At 37.8% G+C, this 20,374-nt stretch overlaps 1 protein-coding gene across 3 annotated transcripts in view; it reads left to right on the forward strand.

Moving 5' to 3' along the window:
• Positions 1 to 20,374, forward strand: part of Ankar (ankyrin and armadillo repeat containing) — a 46,878-nt gene that overhangs the window by 7,167 nt on the left and 19,337 nt on the right. For 2 of the 3 annotated variants that reach the window (XM_063259429.1, XM_063259430.1), the window contains exons 4-13: positions 504 to 667; positions 1,300 to 1,403; positions 3,551 to 3,731; positions 4,808 to 5,030; positions 6,337 to 6,372; positions 7,737 to 7,938; positions 9,361 to 9,569; positions 13,918 to 14,022; positions 15,447 to 15,688; positions 20,005 to 20,173. In XM_063259429.1, coding sequence (XP_063115499.1) covers positions 504 to 667; positions 1,300 to 1,403; positions 3,551 to 3,731; positions 4,808 to 5,030; positions 6,337 to 6,372; positions 7,737 to 7,938; positions 9,361 to 9,569; positions 13,918 to 14,022; positions 15,447 to 15,688; positions 20,005 to 20,173 — 1,635 coding nt within the window. The remainder of the gene's footprint in view (positions 1 to 503; positions 668 to 1,299; positions 1,404 to 3,550; positions 3,732 to 4,807; positions 5,031 to 6,336; positions 6,373 to 7,736; positions 7,939 to 9,360; positions 9,570 to 13,917; positions 14,023 to 15,446; positions 15,689 to 20,004; positions 20,174 to 20,374) is intronic. The other variant, XM_063259431.1, reaches the window with a different exon arrangement.

Genomic DNA, 20,374 nt, shown 5'->3' on the forward strand with positions numbered 1-20,374 from the left:
CTATGGTTTTTTAAAAGTATTCTTAAATATACATTTTATGTGTGGTTTTATTACCTTCCAGAAATGTAGTCCATTTATTTTTTTATATTTAAAATATCTACCTATTTCTTTATAGCATGCTTTTTATATAAGCTAATTCAGGTTTTTGTTTTTTTAACCAAAGATCTTCTAAGACACAAAATTTAAAGTCTTTTCTGATAACTGAAGATAAGATACTAAAATCTTGACCACATTTATAGACATCAATAGGTAGAATGGTGTTTTAACTACACTTTTACAATGTCTACACAATGAAACACTACAGAAAGTGCAAAAGGTGTTTGATATAAACAATTTGTATGTTCAAAATATCATATATATTTAGATCATAAGCAATTTTATATATTATAAATATCTTAATTTCATGTGTTTTTTACTTTGTTTACATAAATTTTTAAATCTCCAAAATATAGTTATTTATATTTGCTCATTTTTTAAATAAAAGTTTGTTCTCATTTTGGAAGATGACAAGGTCAAGACAGAGCGAGAACTGCCTCCGTTTATTCATGGACGAGATTTTAAATGCCAGAACTTTCACTACAAAGAGAATCAATATTTTCATGTTCATGGAGGAATTGAATTTGATATCACCACCCCTTCAATTGAGAATGCTTTGGACGATTTTAAGGTTGTAATTATTGTTGTTCCTGAGATGGTTCATTGTTTTGCAATTTTTTTCTCCTATTTTCCAACCGTAAACCACCTCTATTGATATAGGGACTATACACGTGTCCAAACAAGTGTCCTCACAACTTTCTCTCCACATTGCTTTCACATAAGTTAATTAGGAGAAACTCTATCTCAGGAACTCTGTTGATGTCAGGGATAAAGCCATAGGTAAGCTGGGAACATACATCATCCTCCAAAATTTACCGACTTCTAATTGGCTGTATTTCCCCGAGAACAGTCAATCAAAAGGTGTGGTAGGAAGTATCAAACACTCACTACAAATAATCCTTCCACTCTCCTCAAAGACTAGCACTAGAAAAGAGGCCCTTTAGGGTTTGAGAATAATTGTTTATCGGGAATTTCCTACAAACTTTACACATTTCAACTGCTTTTCTGCCTTGACTACATTATGTTTCCTTTGTGGTTTTCCTTTATTTTCAAAGTAGGGCTAGATACACAGTTACTTTCAAATTTTTCTGGGGATATTATGTTTAAATTTTTCACTTAAATGTATAAATTTTCATATAAAAGAAGTCTTATAATTGTTTGCATTTTTACAAAGATAATTTAGTAACATAATTCATATTTTAGAGCAATTTAGAAAAAATCCGGCAATGTGCTGCTAATACATTTGCAGAAGATTTCGGATACAGAGAATATTACTCAATACCAGTCATGGAATTTTGCGGAAAAAGGTAAGGAACTTTTGGTAACTATTTACACCAGCCACATATTATTGAATGCTAGCAGAGAACATGGAACAAGAATGTGTCAAAATGCAACAGCTCAAACCTTTGCAGGGAGGTAAAACCTTGGGGTGGGACAGCGGAACAATAATGGCCTGATGAATGATGTTCTCACTGCAGAGCATGGATTAAGTGCTATAATTATTACTTTATGTGCCTTGACACTGACAGCAGTCCTTAGCGCTCATAATTACTTCTTATAAATAACACGACGGTTAAATCATGATGGAGATGAGGATTAAATCTTGTGAGCCAACTGAAAACTGCAAACTCCTCACACACCGCGGTATTTCCATAAGGAATGCGGTTCTAAAATCCTCTTAAGTCCTGCTGCGTCCCATCTATTTTTTTTTTTCTTTTTAGCAGTATGTTTCCTCCAGTAAGCACAGCTAGCATATTTTATATGTTCTTGGGTGTTCACATTTTAAACACTGACTTTTGGAGTCAGTGGAGAGGAAGTATTTGCACTGGATATTTAAAAACGTATAAATAGGTTCATTTATTTGTTTGCTGTTTTGAAGGGCTGGAAGAAGTTAAGAGGCTAGGACCAAGTGTGGAACTCTGGAGAGCAGACTTTTAGAGAGGGTAGGAGAGGCAGAGCGAGGAGAAAGAGCCACGGAGGAGTCTGAGAGGGAATGACACAGGACAGGAGGGTGGGGCACATAGGTGAGTGTGGAAAGTTTTAAGAATATGGAAATAAATCAAAGAGCTCTCTTTAAATATGGCTGTAAGTTACTAAGACATTTTTGATGGGTTTTGGTTAAAGGAGGCTATTGTCCAGGAGTTGAAGGGTCCAGTGGAGCAAAGTTAGTAAGTGGGAAGGCAAAGATTATTAATTTCTTTCCAGATGCATGGTAATGAGGGGAACCAAAAAACACGGCATAGAGCTGTCAGGATAGTGGCTGAAAGGTGGGTTTGTCTCTTGAATACCACTTGGGTGAACAATTACTACAGCGCTGAAGTCACAGACCATGTAGCACCTCGCCCAGCCAGGACTCGGGTCAAGTGTCCAGCCCTGACACCTAGGCTGCCACTGTTCCCGCAGGGTGTGGGTGAAGGCAAACTTCACTTGTGTTGTTGTGGTCTGATGTTATTTTGTGGGAAGGGATCATTCTTAGGGAGAATGATACCTCAAGAAAATAAACAAACACCTCCATCAAAGCACCGAGGTCTATTATAGCATAAACACTGGGAGTCGAAGTGAAGCCCCAGGAGAGTTTTGGCCTCTGATTAATTATTAGCTGAACCTTTCCTTAATTTTGTAACAGATCCATGGGAGCCAGTTGTTCTCCCTCAGTCCCCGGGAGAGGAGTTTCCTGAGCATACAGTCAGGAAATTATTTCTCGAAATTAGTACCGTATAATGGAGCAAATTTCTCAGCACTCCTAGGAGAACTGCCAGTCCCCGAGGAGCAAAGAGCCTTAGAAGGAAGCCCCTGTTAAGAACGTTGCTTTGACAGCAATATCGAAATGCTTGCTCACCACTGAAATCCGGGCCTGGGGAAAGGTTCCTGGGGCAGCGGAGGAAGATCACCCTGTTTCTTCACCGAGCTGAGAAGCACCCCCAGGAAACACACTAACCAAAACTGAACCTGGCCTGCACTGCAGAGCGCCAGCTGCAGGAGTGCAGGGGCTCCCCTCCCAGGGACCTGGTGGGCTTGAGTTTCTTTAGTCCGTGGCTGCAGAAGCTGAAGGCCAGGTTGCTGTGCTCAGAGCCCCATCCGAGTCAGACTCCAGGCAGACAGCCCTGGAGAAAGAAGACACAGGACCCAAAGAGAGGCGAGAGGCGTGCAAGGAGGAGATGAACCCAGAGCTCCCCCTGGCCAGAATGTGGGCTTCCAGACACTTGGAAGCAGCGCCCCTGTCTGGTGTGGGAAGCACAGAGTCAATCAATCCACGGGGTCAGTATGGGAAAGTTGCTTCCAGAGAAACACTTGGTTAATAACAGTTGGTAACTGAGTGATTAATACATTTACAATCACGTACAACTGAAACTGCAGTTCTGTGTTATGGAAAAATCAAGTAGTGCCGGCCTACACCAAAAAAGTAGCAAATCACTTCATACTTTGAAAAAATGTTTTCCTTTATTTTTCATAGCTATTACGTGATCTATTTTGAACTGGAAATTTTCTATCAGCAACTCTATAAGATACAGTGGTGGGGAGCCATCAATGAAATAATGGACACTTTGAGAGTGAAGCGACTTCCACTGACAGAGGCTCAATTACACGAACAATTTAAGAAAAAATTTGGTCTCAAAAAAGCTATGAAATGCAAGGTATTTCAGTGACTGTCACATAATACGGTGTAAAAAGTTATATATTATCAATAAGTATATGTCTCCAATTTTTATAGTAAGGATAAATAAGAGGTTAAAATCTTCAAGATGATATAAAATACCACATTTTACTAGCTGAAAGTATACTGTCCTGTATTGTAAGCTTTTGGCATAGTATCAAAATCTGTTAATGAATTGGATTATGATTAATGTTAATAATGGCTAATGTTTATTAATTGCTTATGTCCTATGCCAGGCATTATTATAAATCAAAAAAATTCTCTTAAGGTACTAGTCTATTATCATTCCTATTACACAAATGAGAAATTCAAGGTATAGAGTTAAAATCTTTTCCAAATAACACAGGGCACAAATGGGAGAAGCCAGCTTTAGCGCTAGGAGTGAATGGAAGGGACAAACCTAAAACCCTGAATCAGACCTTACATCTGTTTCACAAACCTTGATCGTACACTGCCACTCACTTTGCATGTGTTTGCTCTAAAATCTGAATAGCTAGTTTACCTTTCAAGTATCTCGTAGTCAGAATGCTTAAGGAGCACTGCTTTTACCTGTTTTGAGATGTAAAGAAGACAATCTGTATTTTCATAGATACACACTTCAAGTTTCTAGGTATGTAAGCTGTTTTTAAGGAAAGGAATCCAATTATATTCATTTGTTTTTAAAGTTATCTGTGGGGCGGGGGATTTAGCTCAGTGGCACAAGCGCCTGCCTGGGAAGTGAGAGGCTGTGAGTTCAATCCCAGGTAACAAAATAAATAAATAAATAGATAAATAAAAAGTATCTCTGAAGGTGTTTGTCCACTCTGTTTATCTACTTTGTCTGCAGAGAAGGAAGTTCTACAGCTTACTCTTTAAAAATGAAAAAACAAAAAGGCTTCCCAAGTGGAATCCCAAGGATGTCCTCGTACAGTTGCTCTGACAACTTTTAGCACATAGTTGAAGCACAGTCATGTGATTTGGTTACATATTTGGGGTCCCTTTTCCCTTAAAGCCAATTGTAGGTAGATTTCATAGTAATTATTTAAAAACCAATTCTGGACTTCTTCCTAATTTCAGAGCATACCATTTGGTCTGAAGTCTGCTGTCGAGAGAGGATTGTCTGCAGTCTTCCACACATTTAGCCGAAAAACCTCCAGCTCCACAATCAACGTCTCAGATGAGGCGGGCTATGCCATCTTCCACCACGCCGCCCTCCACAACAGGATTTCCATCATCTGTCACCTGTGCGACGCCAACTTCAACATCAACCAGAGATGCTTCATTACGTTCAGCCAACGAGGCATATATCTTTTAACCTAAAATGTTAGGGTTACACTGACCATTTATTCTGCATTAAGCAAGCTTAAATTTTTATGCTGATATCTTGAGAGAACTTGAGGGTTTTGTTTACCTAAGAAGAACTTTTAGTTTTATTAAGAATCAATTGTCACTGGCTTATATAGTATTATGTTTGTTTGTTTGTCCCTCTCACTTGAATATTAGCTCCATAAGGGCAAGGATTTGGTTTGCTTTGTGTGCCATGGTAAGTTAGCACTCAGAAGAAAGCCTGGCATCAGCAGTTGCTCATGGAATGTTTGTTGAATAAATGAATGCAAGATAGAATCTGGTAAGCACTAGCACAATTAAAATATGGCGATGTACTAGAGAAATTCAGAGAGAAGAAGGATGAATGTCCATCAGATCCTGGTGGGATGATCTTTTATCCCCTCTCAGCATTTTAAACTAGGGACTAGTGTCTTCATAGTACTTACATTTAAGGATGAAAATGCTCTTTTATAATATTCTTTATGATTAATAGTCCCTTTCAGGGTACCTTAGTTTAAATTCTAAAAAGCCTTTTTTTCTGATGGTTAAATATACATACATGTTTTTGGATTCACTGGAATAAATTTTAGTGGCATAAAAAATAAAGTTATAATCTAAAGTAGGGAAAGTGTTGTCAAGATACATATAAATAAAGATAAATTGTCAGGAAGGGTGGTACAACAGTATCAACAATAAGAAATGGTGATTTTATGTTTTAATTAGATTGGCAACCTTAGTACGCTGTGTCAAATTTTTTTCCCACAAGAATGAACTGTTACACTTTAATCCTGACTAAATTCTGAACTCTAGCAGTGTGACTAAAACACCTTCCACAGTGTGAAGATCCATCTGTCAGTTGCAATATTCAGTGCAGAATGAACCTAGTTAAACAATGCAGGATTCAATCAAATCCAAATACAGTGATTAGACTGTTATTTAAATGTGTTACTTTAAACTTTTAATGTGAAAAGAAACTTTGGTAAATTAAACTCTCTCGTTGACCCTCTGACTTCTTGAGTATATAAATTACTGGTGATATTATTGCTTACTCAGGGTGAAATCACACCAGCTGTGAGTTTTAGAAGCCTAGAGAAGTGGACTTTCCAGTCTGCTTTGATCATAGCGTTAGGCACAAGCCGCATGCCCATATGGCCTGACCAAAAGTCGCTCAGTACTATTTGACATAATCAGCACACAATCATTTTGTTCTGTTCTGAGCAATATAAGGAACTGCTCTGTATTAATAATCATGCTTTTATGTGTATTTCCTTTTAAAACAGAGTCATCCAAAATGGACATGAAAAAAGAAAGAACTGGTAAGTCGTGAGTAAAATAGTTGGTGTATTTCCAAAGGCTGTGGCATATATTACAACTTTGTTTATAGCACACAGTCTGCAAAATATTCTGTCATGTGACAGTGTACCATAATGATGTTTCATATCCAGTTTGAACTATGGTTTTTCTAATCCTGGTTATTTGATTTTCTTCTCAAGTTTTTTTCCTTTTATTTTTTTTAATGTGAAATTTGCTGCCACCTCTACTTTTATAAATTCAGATCCTCAAAATAGCTTTTACACTTTAACAATAAGCAATTAATACAAGTTAGGTCCTTGACTATCTAGGAGCAATATCAGTCTGTGAGTCTGAGAGAGTTGTTCCAGTGGGTCCTGCCACTCTTCCTTGGGAAACAGACTTGGAGATGCTACCGCAAGATCGGATTTACATTTGGAAAAATATGAATGAGGGAAAGACCATGAAAAAGAAGAGAGAGCACCTGGGGCTGGTTATGACTTAGGGTGCTGCTGCCTTAGCGATAGGTTCCTGAGATTTTAGACCTTGGAGATGGTTCTATTCCAGAGATACAATGGAGATAGGTGCTAAGGAGTATTCCAGGCTTCTGTTTTGCAGAACTGGCCAGTCCTAATGTCTTCCACTGATTTAGAGAGCAAAGAGAGAACCAGCTTTGGCAGGAGAGACCCAGGTTCTGTCGGGGATGTGTCAAGGGTGAGGTGATGGTGGAGGTATTTGGCTACAGGTGACATAAATCTGGGGCTCAGAGAAGACAGCAGACATCACCTAGGAGTCACCACCTTACAGGGGCTGAGCGAGGCCACGGAGAAGAGAAACAGGCCCAAGACGGCATTAACGTTCACTCAGACATCAGGACAGTAAGAAGGTCCTCAGGGGAGAGCACAGGGAGCCCAAGGCCACGAAGAGCAGTGACAGTTTTAAATAGGAGCAAGCGACTAACAGTATAAAAATATTTTTCAGAAGTAAGCAAGATGAAAATTATCAAATGGCCCCTGGATTTAGTGACTGAGAAGCCTTTTTTTCCAATTTCATGCAGTCTTATCTCCTACCACAAAATATTTGAATCAAGTGGAAAATAATTTAAATAAATAGCTTATTTTAGCACATGGATATTTTATGTATTCACTCAAATTTTAAAATATTTGATATTTTCAATGTTGTATCTTTATTGACTTTGAAAAATTACGATATTTTCGTGATCAGACATCTAAGTTAGAGAAATACAGGACTGCCTAATTCATTATTTTAGTGCTTACCTTAAAGACTCATTGTGTAGAATACTAAGCCTTGTAGTTGGATGCCAAAATGGTATGGTTTTATTAGAAGCATTGAGTCTCTGACCACTGAAATAATCATCTGTCCCTCCCAGGCCCGACGCCTCTCCACCTGGCCGCACAGGCTTGCTCACTGGAAACCAGCATCTGTCTGCTTTCTTTCAAAGCCGATTACACACTGTCTGAAAAGAGAGGCTGGATGCCAATCCACTTCGCGGCTTTCTATGACAATATCAGCATCATCATTGTTCTCTATAGGAAGGATCCTACTGTGCTAGAAGCAGAGGCCACCGCTGAGTAAGTTATTAAGCATTTATAAGCACACGGATTTCCACATGTCTGACTTTCCTACACACTGACACTGAAAGACACTCTGATACGGGTGACTTGGTGTCCTTTCTGGTTACTGTCTTCTTCGGCACAGCTTCACAGTCCCTCAGGACAAGAGCTTCAGTCAGACTGCATGTTTTCTGGAAGAATCAGGAGTGAGCCAGTGGGACTTTTTCCCTAACTTTGTCAAGGTCATATCGTTCCACAGGACAGTGGTTCAGGTTAACTACTCAGTACCCAGCAGGAAGCCTAGGATTAAGGGGCAGAAAGCTGCTCCCCACCAAACGCTGTATCACCAGGAGTTAGCATAGGGCTCCAGATCTAAGTGGATGGGGCTAGTATCACAGAATAAATCGTAGTACCTGAAAAAGAATAGAGTAAAAGAAAAGCAAATTTTTGGAATAAGAAAGTGTCCCCAAAGGTCTTTAGCTGCACCATTTAAGGACTGAACTCTGGGGCAGATGTGTAGCTTGTTCTGAAGGTACATCCTTGCCTAGGAATCTAAAGAACATATGTTGCTCTTCTGAACCTCTGAATCTGATTGAGGTAGTTTCATGCAGGTTTTTCTATGTCTTCAAATATTGTGCAGTGGTCTAGGGCTAGGACTGTGGGCCAGCGTTGTGATTTGCCAGTTATTTTTCAATGGTCTAGGGCTGGTATAATTGACAGTTCCAGGACACTGACTTTCTCTTACTAGTTCTTAACACGGCTTTCACATCATGGCACAAAAGCAATTCCTGCTCCTATTATCATGACTGTGGATAGCGAGAGAAAACACTGCCACTCTCCATGCTCTTTAGGCAGCTGCCCAAGTAACTTCCACTGACACAGTGGCCAGGTTGGGTTGCATAGCTGTACCGGTCCTAGTGAGGGTTGGGAAATGTAGCCCTGGCCTGGGTAACCATGCGTCCAACCGAAAAGTCTTCAGTATCTAAAAGGCAGACTGCAGATATATTTTTAAAAAATTATTAGTTTGTACCACGGTTAGGAAGCTAGGAGCTGAAAATTGGAAGTGAAGTGTGAAGTAATAAGTCTGACCCGGCCTGAGCCTTAGTGTCACCATTTGTGCAATGAGCTCATCCTTCCTTGCTTTTTACTTTTTCGGGGTTGTTATCAGGATTAAACAGGACATAGTATTCTAAGAGTTTTGTGTATCATCAACTACCGAAGACAAGAAAAGGCATGACAAGCAAGTCAGAAAGGAGCCTGGGGACCAGACAGCAAGGGAGGTGAATGTGTTACAGGTGGGATACGGAAGGTGACCACTCACAAGGAAGAGCCCATGGTGGTGTGGATCAGTGTTCCTACAACAGTACTTTGAACAGCTAACAAAAAGTCAATTTGACACTCTCTGTGCTCAAATGTTACAATGTATTCCTTGATTTTCAGGAATCAGTGTACTCCACTGTTACTTGCGGCCACTTCGGGAGCTCTGGACACTATTCAATACCTGTTTTCCCTCGGTGCTAACTGGAGAAAAACAGATACTAAAGGAAACAATATAATTCATTTGTCTGTACTAACTTTTCACACGGAGGTACTTAAGTATATAATACAATTAAATATTCCTGAACTCCCAGTTTGGAAAACTTTAGTAGGTGAGTATAGAAAACACAATTTCTTTGTAAATAAATGTTCTGATCATCATGACATAATTTATGAGTTAAAATCAGAAATAAAAATAGAATGTTAAGTGATTTTTGTGTATGAAAGTAGTTTTTCTAAGTTAAAGGAAGTATGTGACAGTTTTACACAATTACGCTTACTTTTGTTTTTCAACTTTTCTGAGAAGTGAAGTCATCTTCTCTACCATCAAAAACTAACTTAATGCCCCACCAAACTATGGCTCTTCTCTCTCCATTGGTTTTATCATGTTGTATCTTGCTGGATTTTATCATATGTGGTAGTATAAACAAAAATTGTTATAGGCAAAGAGACAATATAGAAACATTGTTCATTTTTCTGTTAGCTGGTTCTAAATACTCTACAATGCTTTCATCAACTTGAATGGTGTTACACTGTCTTGATATGTTTGATGCTATAGCATATGAAGTTATATTCAGATATTTCAAGGAAAAAGACACTATGGTAACTACTATTAAGTCGGGTTATTTGGTGGTGAAGCACTAGGTTGCTGAAACTGTCATGCTTTGACCTGTATTGTTATGTTGTTAAGCCCTCTTTTATCTCAACCTCTCCCTTATTCATTGAAAAATTATTTAATTTTTTTTCTTTTTTAAACTAAGGGGAAAAAATCAAAAAAAAGTAGCAGGATATATTATAGTAACCTTTTTGATTTCCTATTAACTTGATTTGAAGTCCTGTAATACTCTCACTATCTTGTTTTGACTGATTAGACTCTGTTCCGCTCTGTATGATAGTATTAAGTATCAGAGTATAGGTAACTACTTTGAAGGCAATAAGGTTCACTTGATGCCAATTCTGCTTTGACTATTATCCTCTTTTGAAGCTCTGTAAGGTTTACAATGTTTAGGTTTTATTGGACTTGTTCTCTACTGTTTTGTTCAACTTTATAATACCTAATGAGATAGACAATTCTTTTTAAGGAAGCAAGAGGCATCATGGTAACCATTGTTGATGACCTTGTACTCTGTTTTTACATCATGTGCTATGTCTATCCTTGGTTTTGACTGACAGCTTTGTTTTATCATGTTTGATTTTATTCTCTTACAAAAAAAAGTAATAAGATCTATGGGAGCAATAAAACCCAAAATGTGTAAATTTTGTTGTAATAAAGAGAGGGAAAAAAAAGTGCCCAAAAGGATACAACAGCAAGGGTGTTTAGGTGTGTTAAATAGATAACCATATTAATATTTTTGATTGCATCATTGAACACAACTGTTTGCACTCTCACTATTTGAATGTTCACTTTGTATGCTTTGATCCTGTGATCTGAATCACCATTTCAAAGATGATAGTGTGTAATCTATTAACTGGTGATATCTGACTGTTTTTTTTTCTTTTTGTAGTTCTATATTACTTGTACCCTTACACTGTTTTGTTTTGTTCTGCTTTTTTTTTCTCTTTTTCCTTTTAAATTAAAAAAAAAAAAACACTAACTTAAAATCCCAGCACTCAGGAGGCTGAGACAGAAGGATTGTTGCGAGTTTGAGACCAGCCTGGGTTACAAAGTGAGCTCAAGGCCAGCCTGAACTGCATAGCAAGACCCTGTCTCAAAAAGACAACAAAACAAAACAAAAACTAACTTTAAAAAAAAAAAAAGGAAAGGGAGAAAAAAATTTTAGGTAGAAAATATGTCCTTCAATGTATTTTTTACCTTCTAATTTTATAGAAAACTTCCAAATTCTTCATATTTTGCTAAATATTTTATGAGAAATTCATTTTGACTTTTCCCCCCAAGTTTGTGTTCAATCTAGCTAGAAATTTGAAGTTAAGGATTATTAGGGCAACTGAATGTTTCACATTTGATTTCATTCCTTCCTGAGACCCCACTAAAACTGCATAAAGATTAATAATTTCATCAGTAGCAGTGGCCAAGTATACAAAGAAAAAATGAGAAAAGATACAGTAACCACAAAATCTTAGACAATAGATTCAGCGAGGCAAGTGTTAGGACTTAGCTGACCAGATCAAGTCCTCCCAAGCCAACCTCAGGAAATCAAAGAACTCCTCAGATCCATCCTGGAAAGCCCTCCGAAGGCTTGAGAACTGGCAGTGCCCAGCAGAAGTGCCCTACTCAGCCTTGCCAGGAAAGACATAAGTGCCCTGAGCCTGGAATTGTCTCTCACCCATGGAGAGGGGAGGGCCCAGGAAACTAGACGTCTCTCCAGGAGAAGAGCAAAACCTTCGAGAGTGACAGGAAAGACAAGTTCCAGGATGGAGCTGTGCACTAACCGAGCGTGAAAAGTCAGGAAGAACTGTCGGCAAGCACAAAGAAAGCTAAGGAGGTGACGTAAAATGAGGAAATTATTCCCTGCAGGAAAGTTAAAAGTGAGAAGTGAGATACAGTTACGCTGCACTGTAATACCTCACCATGGAGAGTGTTATATAAGCATCATGATTAAGCACCTGATATTGATTTAACTAACAATCAAAATATGGTCAAAGGAAAGGCAGAGTATTGTTTTAAGAGCTTATTTTCTACTTTACATTACCTCTATAAATGATATCTAAAATAAAATGTAGCAGTGTATGTAAATATATAGAAAAATGCAAATCTCAAAAGATGTGGGGAAAAAGCATCCAAACCATAGAAGTGGGGAACGTGAGGTCACAAACCACAGCATGTAGCTAGAGCTCTTTGGGTGATATTGAACTCCAAACCACATGGATAAAATAAAAACTAATTAAAGGAAACAGAAGAAAAAGAGTTGGAGAGTGAGAACTGCTTTTTTCCAACAGCTCATTTTAGAATAAGATATGTTTGAGATTTTCAGTTGTGTTTTACTGATTCAAGAAGTCTAAATATTTGGCTTTAAGACAGGCTCAGTACCAATCTCGGAACTTTGAGTGCTGGGAATATATTGTGAGTACGTCAGTCTCAAGAGATACTGGAAAGTGTTTGCAGTGTTCACTTATATGTACATAATGTATAGATGTATAGGTATATAATGGTATAATATATGTATATATATGTCATATTTTAGCTTTTTTACAAGGAGTTGAGAAGCACCTCATGTTACTTTTAATACATTTACACCATTGTGAACACCTACCTTAAGAGTAGAAAGTCTAGCCCTAGCAATAGCTTAATGATACAAAGACTCGCTGGCCAGTGCTTCCTACAGCCATCATTGGGAAGTCCTGATAATGATTTGAACAGATCTGGCCTGCTTCTTTGCTTTTACCCTCGGATGGCTCTCCCTCCTGACACTGCCCATTTCTATTATGGGAAAAGGATGAATTAGTTTCCTACAGTCTCCAGGAGAAATCTTTGCAGCGGAAGCCGAATTTTAAGGGAGTCTATGGAATGACCTCACCAACATAGGCTCAGGATGAATTTGGTAGTAGGCTAGATGCATAAAGAGATGAAGAAAAGATATGTCTGTGGACTTTCTGCTTATACTCTAGGTATTTTTTATGAGAATGCATATTTGTGTTATCTTTGGTCTGGAGTATAAATTCATGCAAGATTTTAAAAAAATAATATTTTCATACCCAAAAAGTATATAAAGCCTCTTATCTAATTTAATGAATACTAAAATTTTGTTAACAAAACTGTAATTTACCATCCTTTAAAACCCATACTCAAGTTTGATTCAAAATGATTAGACACACAAGAGAGATGTATTATTTTGCAAGTGAATTCCAACTTTGTTTCCAGCCAGTTAAAGTCACTTAGATCAAAGGATTTCAGTGTTTTTCACTAATTATATACATTGTAAAGCTCAAAGATCCCAGGCATGTATTGTGTTAGTTAACATTTCATTACTGTAACAAATTCCGGAAATACATGAAGAAGAAAGGTTTATTTTTGGCCCCTAGATTTGAAGGTCTCATGCCGTGATGGGATAGCCCCATTGCCTACAGGCCTATGGGAGGTAGCTCATCATGGCAGGAATCTGTGGCAGAGGAGCCCTTTACCTGATGCCTGAGTGTGGGAAAGAGAAGAAAAACATAGGGAAAGAGGGATAAGGGGTAAGGCAGGGCCCCACAATCCATGATGCCTCCAGTGACCTACAACCACCAGTGGGTTTCACCTCTTAAGGGCTCTGCGACTTCCTGATGATATCAGTATGGAGACCATTCCTATAAACGTAGCCCCTCATGGGGGACCTTCTAGCTTGCACTGGGAACACATACAGTATATTCTGCATGTGTTGGACACAGGGGCATTCATAACAGAGTTTAAGGAATGCAGCTGGTGGTCATGGTAGTGATCCTAGTCCTTGGGTTCGCTTTATCTGCACCATCCCATTACCTGCTGTCAGTTTCAGCTCGTGTTTTCCTATTGAATGCTTACAGAAATGTTGCAGTGTGAACACTTTAAGCGAAGGATGATGGCGGTCATGTCCTTGGAAGTAATCTGCTTAGCGAAGGATAAATACTGGAAATGTATTTTGGATGCAGGTAGTGCAGAGTCTATGTATTAATGATATTTTCCCCATGCTATTTTAAGCAGAGCTGCAGTTTTCAGGCCAGTGTGTGTGTGTATTTGGTGCTGGGGACTGAACTCAGGGCCTTGTGTATGCGCAGTGTATCTTCTATCACCAGCCCCAAGATACGTTTGTGATTGTAAAAAAAAAAAAATCCTTTTATTTTACTTTAAACTTCTTTTCCTTTTTTCTAAGATCATCTCCTTTTTTCTTTCAATCATTTATTTTCTATTTGGGAGCTGTTTAGGATCAAAAATTTGATGAATTTCAGAAGAATTCTATTTCTCTAAAAGCTTACAAACACACACACTGATATTAAATTACTTGATCACACTGCTCTTTTATTTACTTGCCTTTAGAATTGATCCCTATTCTGTACTTGCACAATTTTATTTTCTGTATTGAAAATAGCAGAGTAAGTGCCAGGCCAGGTGTGTAGCTAGTGCTGCATTTGTAAGTTAAATTAATTACTTAGCCTCTCTTCCCTAGTTTCCTCATTAACACATGGTTCACCTTCAGAGGGTTGTTTAGAGGACGGTACTGTCCAGTATAACTTTCTACAATGCTGAAAATGTCCCGTCCATACTGCCCTAATACAGACACCGAGAGCACCTAGGATACTCCTTAAATAATGCTGAATAAATGAAGTAAAATTATTTATTATAGGTGTCGCTCTAATGTACCCTAAGAGCATGTACAGAAGCCCTATATCCAGAAAAAGTGAATCACAGACTTAAGTCCTGAAGGCTGTATCACTCCAGGCAGCTACACAAATAAGCAAATGAAGCCCTGGTTATACCATTATCTTTCCCATCAGCTCGTTGCTGTATGGCGAGCTCTGTTTATTTCGCATTGAACTGATGTAAGTGTAACAAGCATCTAGCTGAAGCCGAGGTTTCTGTTTTCGGCCCGCCCGGTGGTTTCAGTAACTAATGAGGCTAATGTGCATTTTAATAGATTCAGCACTCTTAGTCTTTTCACTTGCTGGTATAACATAAGGACAAAGTCTACTAAAAATATTTGAATTACTGCAGAAATACTGGCACATGAAGCTGATGTGCTAATCAAAGCTAAAGTCTTTCAGGTGGTTACTCAAAGAATTCCTCACTGATGTGAAAGCAAAATCCAATCTCTTGAAAATGGCTTTGGGTTACCAAGCCACAGCACATGCGTGTGTGCTGTGAAATCACATGGGTGACCAATGAGAGCTGCTTACAGAACAGACTAGACACAGACACATATTTGTGTGATTTCAAGTGGTTATTCTTATACCTTATAGGATTACCCATTAGTCATTTATATTACAATGCCCTTACATGTGATTTAAATCTTGGTATGAAACATTGGCTCTGAATGATTACAATAATTCATGACTTTTTTTTTGTGCTTTCTATACAGGCACCATTCCTGCCTTAATCAATCTGTTAAAAAGTCCCAAAATAAAATTACAGTGCAAAACCGTTGGGTTATTGAGCAATATCTCAACCCATGCAAGCGTTGTGCATGCCATGGTAGAGGCGGGTGCCATTCCAGCGCTGATCAACCTCCTGGTTTCCGAGGAACCTGAGCTGCACTCTCGCAGTGCTGTCATTCTGTACGACATCGCTCAATATGGAAATAAGGATATTATCTCCAAATACGTGAGTGCTTTCACGGAGTCCCAGTCTTAACTGATAGCAGTTTCCTGGAAAGAGATCCACGTTATTATCCAGGGCCAAGACTTTTAGGGATCAAGAGGGACAGAGAAGAGAGGGGCTGGCAGAAAAATGCTTCACCAAGAAATTGGCATTTGGGTAGTTGTAGAGCACTTGCCTCCTCTGTCTGCGGCCCTGTGTTCCGCTGTTTTTCTTTTATTTGCTTATGGTACGTGTTTGCAGCACATCACATTTACACCCCTCGTATGAAGCTGGTACACGGATGTGACACATCTCCATTTCGGTTTGTATCTCCAGTCCTTTCCTTCCTTCTCCTCCCTCCATCTCTTGATCCTCTTCCCCTTGGGAAAGCTCTCTCCCCTCCTACTTTCTAATATCTGTCTTTTATTTCATTCTTTATTTCTCATATAAGAGAAATCATGCAGTATTTAAGATTGTGTGTCCGATTTACGTCACTTAACATTATGGTCTCAAGAGGCATCTATTTTCCTACAGATGACTCAAGTTTACCTTTCTCTATGGTGGAATAACACTCCATAGTGTGTAACAGCACGTTTTCTTTATCCATGCATCTGTTGGTGGACGTCCCAGGTCCTGGGTTCTAGCCTCAGCACCACCAAAAGAAAAACAGTATGTCCCTGAGGTAGGAAAGGCAGAGCTTTTCCTACGTTAGTATACAGCGATTGCTTCTGCTGTTTATGAGATGATGTTGTAAGACATAATACCAGCTGGGTATGGTGGTACACTCCTGCGATCCTAGCACTTTGGGAGTCGGAAGCAGGAGGATTGAAAGCTCAACCTCAGTCTGGGCCATTTGAAACTATGGCCTCAAAATAAAAATTAAAAGGGATTGGATATGTGGGTTACTATGGAAGCCTTGGGTTCAATCACCAGTACAGGAAAAAAGAAAAAGAAAAGAAAGAGCAAGAAGGAAAACTATTCTAGCCATTTCTGTTCTGCCTGATAAATGCAATCTAATTATGTACAAGGAGTTACAAGAAAATTATTTTAGCGATCAAAGAATCTTTGCCATACTGTATTTCCTCATATAAAGTCACCCAAAATTATTATGTTAGTGTTTTAATATTTTCTAAGTTACTGACAAGTGAAGTTTGTTTACATGATTTCTTCAGTTTTACATAGTTACCTCATTGAGGATGGAGTCTTTGCGTTACAAAACTTACATTTTCCTCAAGTTTAATACTTTGGTCTTGAATTCCATCTCATCTAAAACTGTGTTTGTATTCTTTCCTTTGTGCTGGTATATTTAGTTTGCATTTTCTCATCCACCTTAATCATTTTAGTTGTGTTATCATTCATTTGGAAAATCTATTAGAAATATAGACCTCCAGGCCTACCTCAGAGTTAGTCGTATCCACTTAGAACTGATAATGTTCAGTGATTCTGGTAATTGGTCAGAGTTAAGGCAAATGTGTCTTTTGTGTGGTGCATGCTTTTTGTCACTTTTGCTTTTGTCACTTACTTTTTATTATCTTGCTTACATTTGTTGATATGCATGTTTATCTTAGCTCTGATCAATGTTTTCTTTATCTTTGAAGTCCAGGACTTCCATATCCATGCTGATTACCCCATATTCCTGGCACTTGGTGTATCTTTTCAACAGATTCATTTGTATTCTTTTATTTTGGGGATGTTTTCTTGAATTCATATCTTTAAAATACCTTTTCTGGGGCCAGAGATATAGCTCAGGGGCATAAACAGCTGCCTAGAAAGCACAAGATCCTGATTTGGTACCAGTTTGATTCCTGGTGCCAGAATAAATAAATATCTTTTCTGTAGTATTACTTCAGTCCATGCAACAAATATTTATTGAGATTATTATGTGGTAGGTAATATCATAGATCCTAGGCTCATGGCTGTGAATGAAACAGTTATAGTCCCAACTTCTATATGAAGTTTTTATTCTAGTTGAGTAAATGAATAAGTCAAATGAATGATATGATAGATGACAACAAGTGATAAGGAAAATAAAGCAGGACAAGGGGTAAGCGGAAGCTTAACGAACATGTAGACTGTTTTGGTAGGAGATTCATTCCAGAGTCCTCACAGATACCAAAATCTGAAGATCCTCAAGGCCCTCATCTATAAAATTGTGTATCTTCATATAATTTATGCATACCCTATGCATAATTTAAACCATTTCTAGATTGTTTGTAATTCTTGATACAATAAATACTATGTAAATAGTAATTATGATGTGTGATATAGGGAATAACGACAATCTTTTCCATACAAGTTCAATTTGTTTTCCAAGTACTTTTGATTCACAGTTGGTTGAATCCACAGATGTGGAATCCAGAGATATGGAGGGCAAAAACTCTGGCTTTTGACTACTGATGTAGATGAGTACAGTAGCACTTTTGTCAGACATCTTTCTTTTGCTAGAGCATTACAGGCTGAGGATATAAATGAAGAGTAAATAAGATAATGTCTGACATTTTGAAAGAATGGCAAGAAAGCCAAGGTAGCTAAGGGAAGAGAAGAAGGAGACCATCAGACAGCAGTGAGCTGTATCACAGAAGGTCACATACGCACACATACCAAATGCGTTAGGAAACCATTGAATGGCATTGGTTGGAAACGTATCATGAAACCATTGACATTTCTCTACTTTGTTGAAATAGGTAGATAAAAATCATGCAGTAGAAATAATCAAGCAATTGAGTGGTTTAGTTGAAATAAAATATTGAACCATAATGGTAACAGTGGAAATGATGAGAAGTGGTGATATTTTCTATTATCTTTTAAAAACTGAGCCACAAGGACTTGTAGAAGAGTTGCAGGGAACTAACAAAGAAGACCAAGAAGTAATAGCCAGTGAGGTAGGAGAAAACTTGAAAAATCTTTTATAAGTTAATGCAAAAAAAATTATTTCAAGGAAGAGAATATGCATTCAGTGATGACAAATGCCACTGTAATATGAAAATCAAAACTGAATATTGAAACTCTGACCATTAAGTCACTAAATTTGTTGATCAGTTCTTCACCCTTGTCTCAAAAATCCTTTTCTGAGCTCCTGTGTCTCTCCTATATACTCTTGTTTTATAATGGTGATTGCTTCATTTTTCATTGATATTAGTATGATACATTTTGTTACAATTTTCATCTGCTTCTATAAAAAACAAAAGTTATTTATGATCATTCTGGATTTCTTCTATCTTTACTTTTCCAATCATAGAAACTAGTGGTGCATGAAACTTCATAAGCTAGGTTATATCTTCTCCACAATGTAAAGAGTGCCTCTTCCTTTCTAACCTCTCTGGTGGGCTGTGTCTTCCCATCGTATCTTGTCAGCATGATTCCTTGCTCATCTTGTCTCACTGGATTTGAAACCCTACGCTTCACAGGCCCAGAAGGAGCCTGCTGCTACCCTGAGTATTATAGATGGGAAATTGGGCTTCTTTTTCTGCCCTTCAAGGTAAAGTTACTGATATTTGGAAAACTGTGCTCTTCCACTTGTTCTCATGGTCAGTGGCCAGAGCAGACCTCTTTCATGCCTGTTGGCAACTCATACACATTTATTATATTTCAATATTGCCAGTGTTTTCTCGCTTTAAGAAAGGGGTTATATTTCTGTCACTCATTCCTTGATGTCCTTGCATTATTTCTGTTGGTAAGGAGAAATGCCATCTTTACGCAATTAAGATTAGTGAATTATATTCGCATTTAAAAATAATATTTGGTGTGGCACAAACATACTAATTACCACTGCAGCATCCACAATGGCCAATGTTTCCAAATGAAGTAATGTGCAAGTATATCTAATTGCTTTTGCCCAGTTGCTTTACTTCTTAGGTATTTATTAAATATTGCAATGAACTTGCAGGGTCAAAATATTTTTAGTTGCTATTTTCAGATGTATTATTGAGTACTTTATATGAAAATGTAAGATTTGTTTAAAATGGTATTAACTGTCATTTAATGTATTATAACAGACATACTTGTTTAAAATGGTATTAACTGTCATTTAATGTATTATAACAGACATATCACCAAAAATGTATAGCTTACTGTTGTTATCTCTTGATATTTTCAGACACGGTTTTATTATCTAATTCACACTGGCTTTGAACTCACTATGTAGCACAGGCTAGCCTCAGACTCACTAGAATCCTTCTGCCTCAGCCTCTAGAGTGCTGGGATTATCCATATGAGCCACTGTACCAGGCTTGGTATCTCTTAAATAGATATTTACAACAAGAAATATAATAGATTTGTGTTTCTAAATAAACACTGTATGTTTATTAAATAAATTTAAGTAATTTTTTGTTTATTTTTAGAATGGAATCCTAGCTCTGGTAAACCTCTTGACGTTAAACATAGAAAACGTGCTAGTAAATGTAATAAACTGCATACGAGTATTATGTATAGGAAATAAAAATAATCAAAGAGCAGTGAAAGACCATGGTGGAATCCAGCACCTTATTAGATTTCTGAGTACTGATTCCGGTGAGCCTCTACCTCTGGGATATTTAAAAGGGACTAGGTTTATTAAGTGAAACATAAACATGTTTTTGGGCTTGTCCTGGATTTGCTTGAAATGGATCTAGAAATACACAATATAACTCAAATATCTGGAAACTTTAAATGTAAACTACTGAGTTTATAAAAAATTTGACTCTCAAAAGTACAGTTTTTAAAATATTTAAT

Source organism: Cavia porcellus, unplaced genomic scaffold (genome assembly GCF_034190915.1).
Source record: "Cavia porcellus strain 051 isolate PalLab524CR breed Dunkin Hartley unplaced genomic scaffold, mCavPor4.1 scaffold_12, whole genome shotgun sequence".
NCBI lineage: Eukaryota > Metazoa > Chordata > Mammalia > Rodentia > Caviidae > Cavia > Cavia porcellus.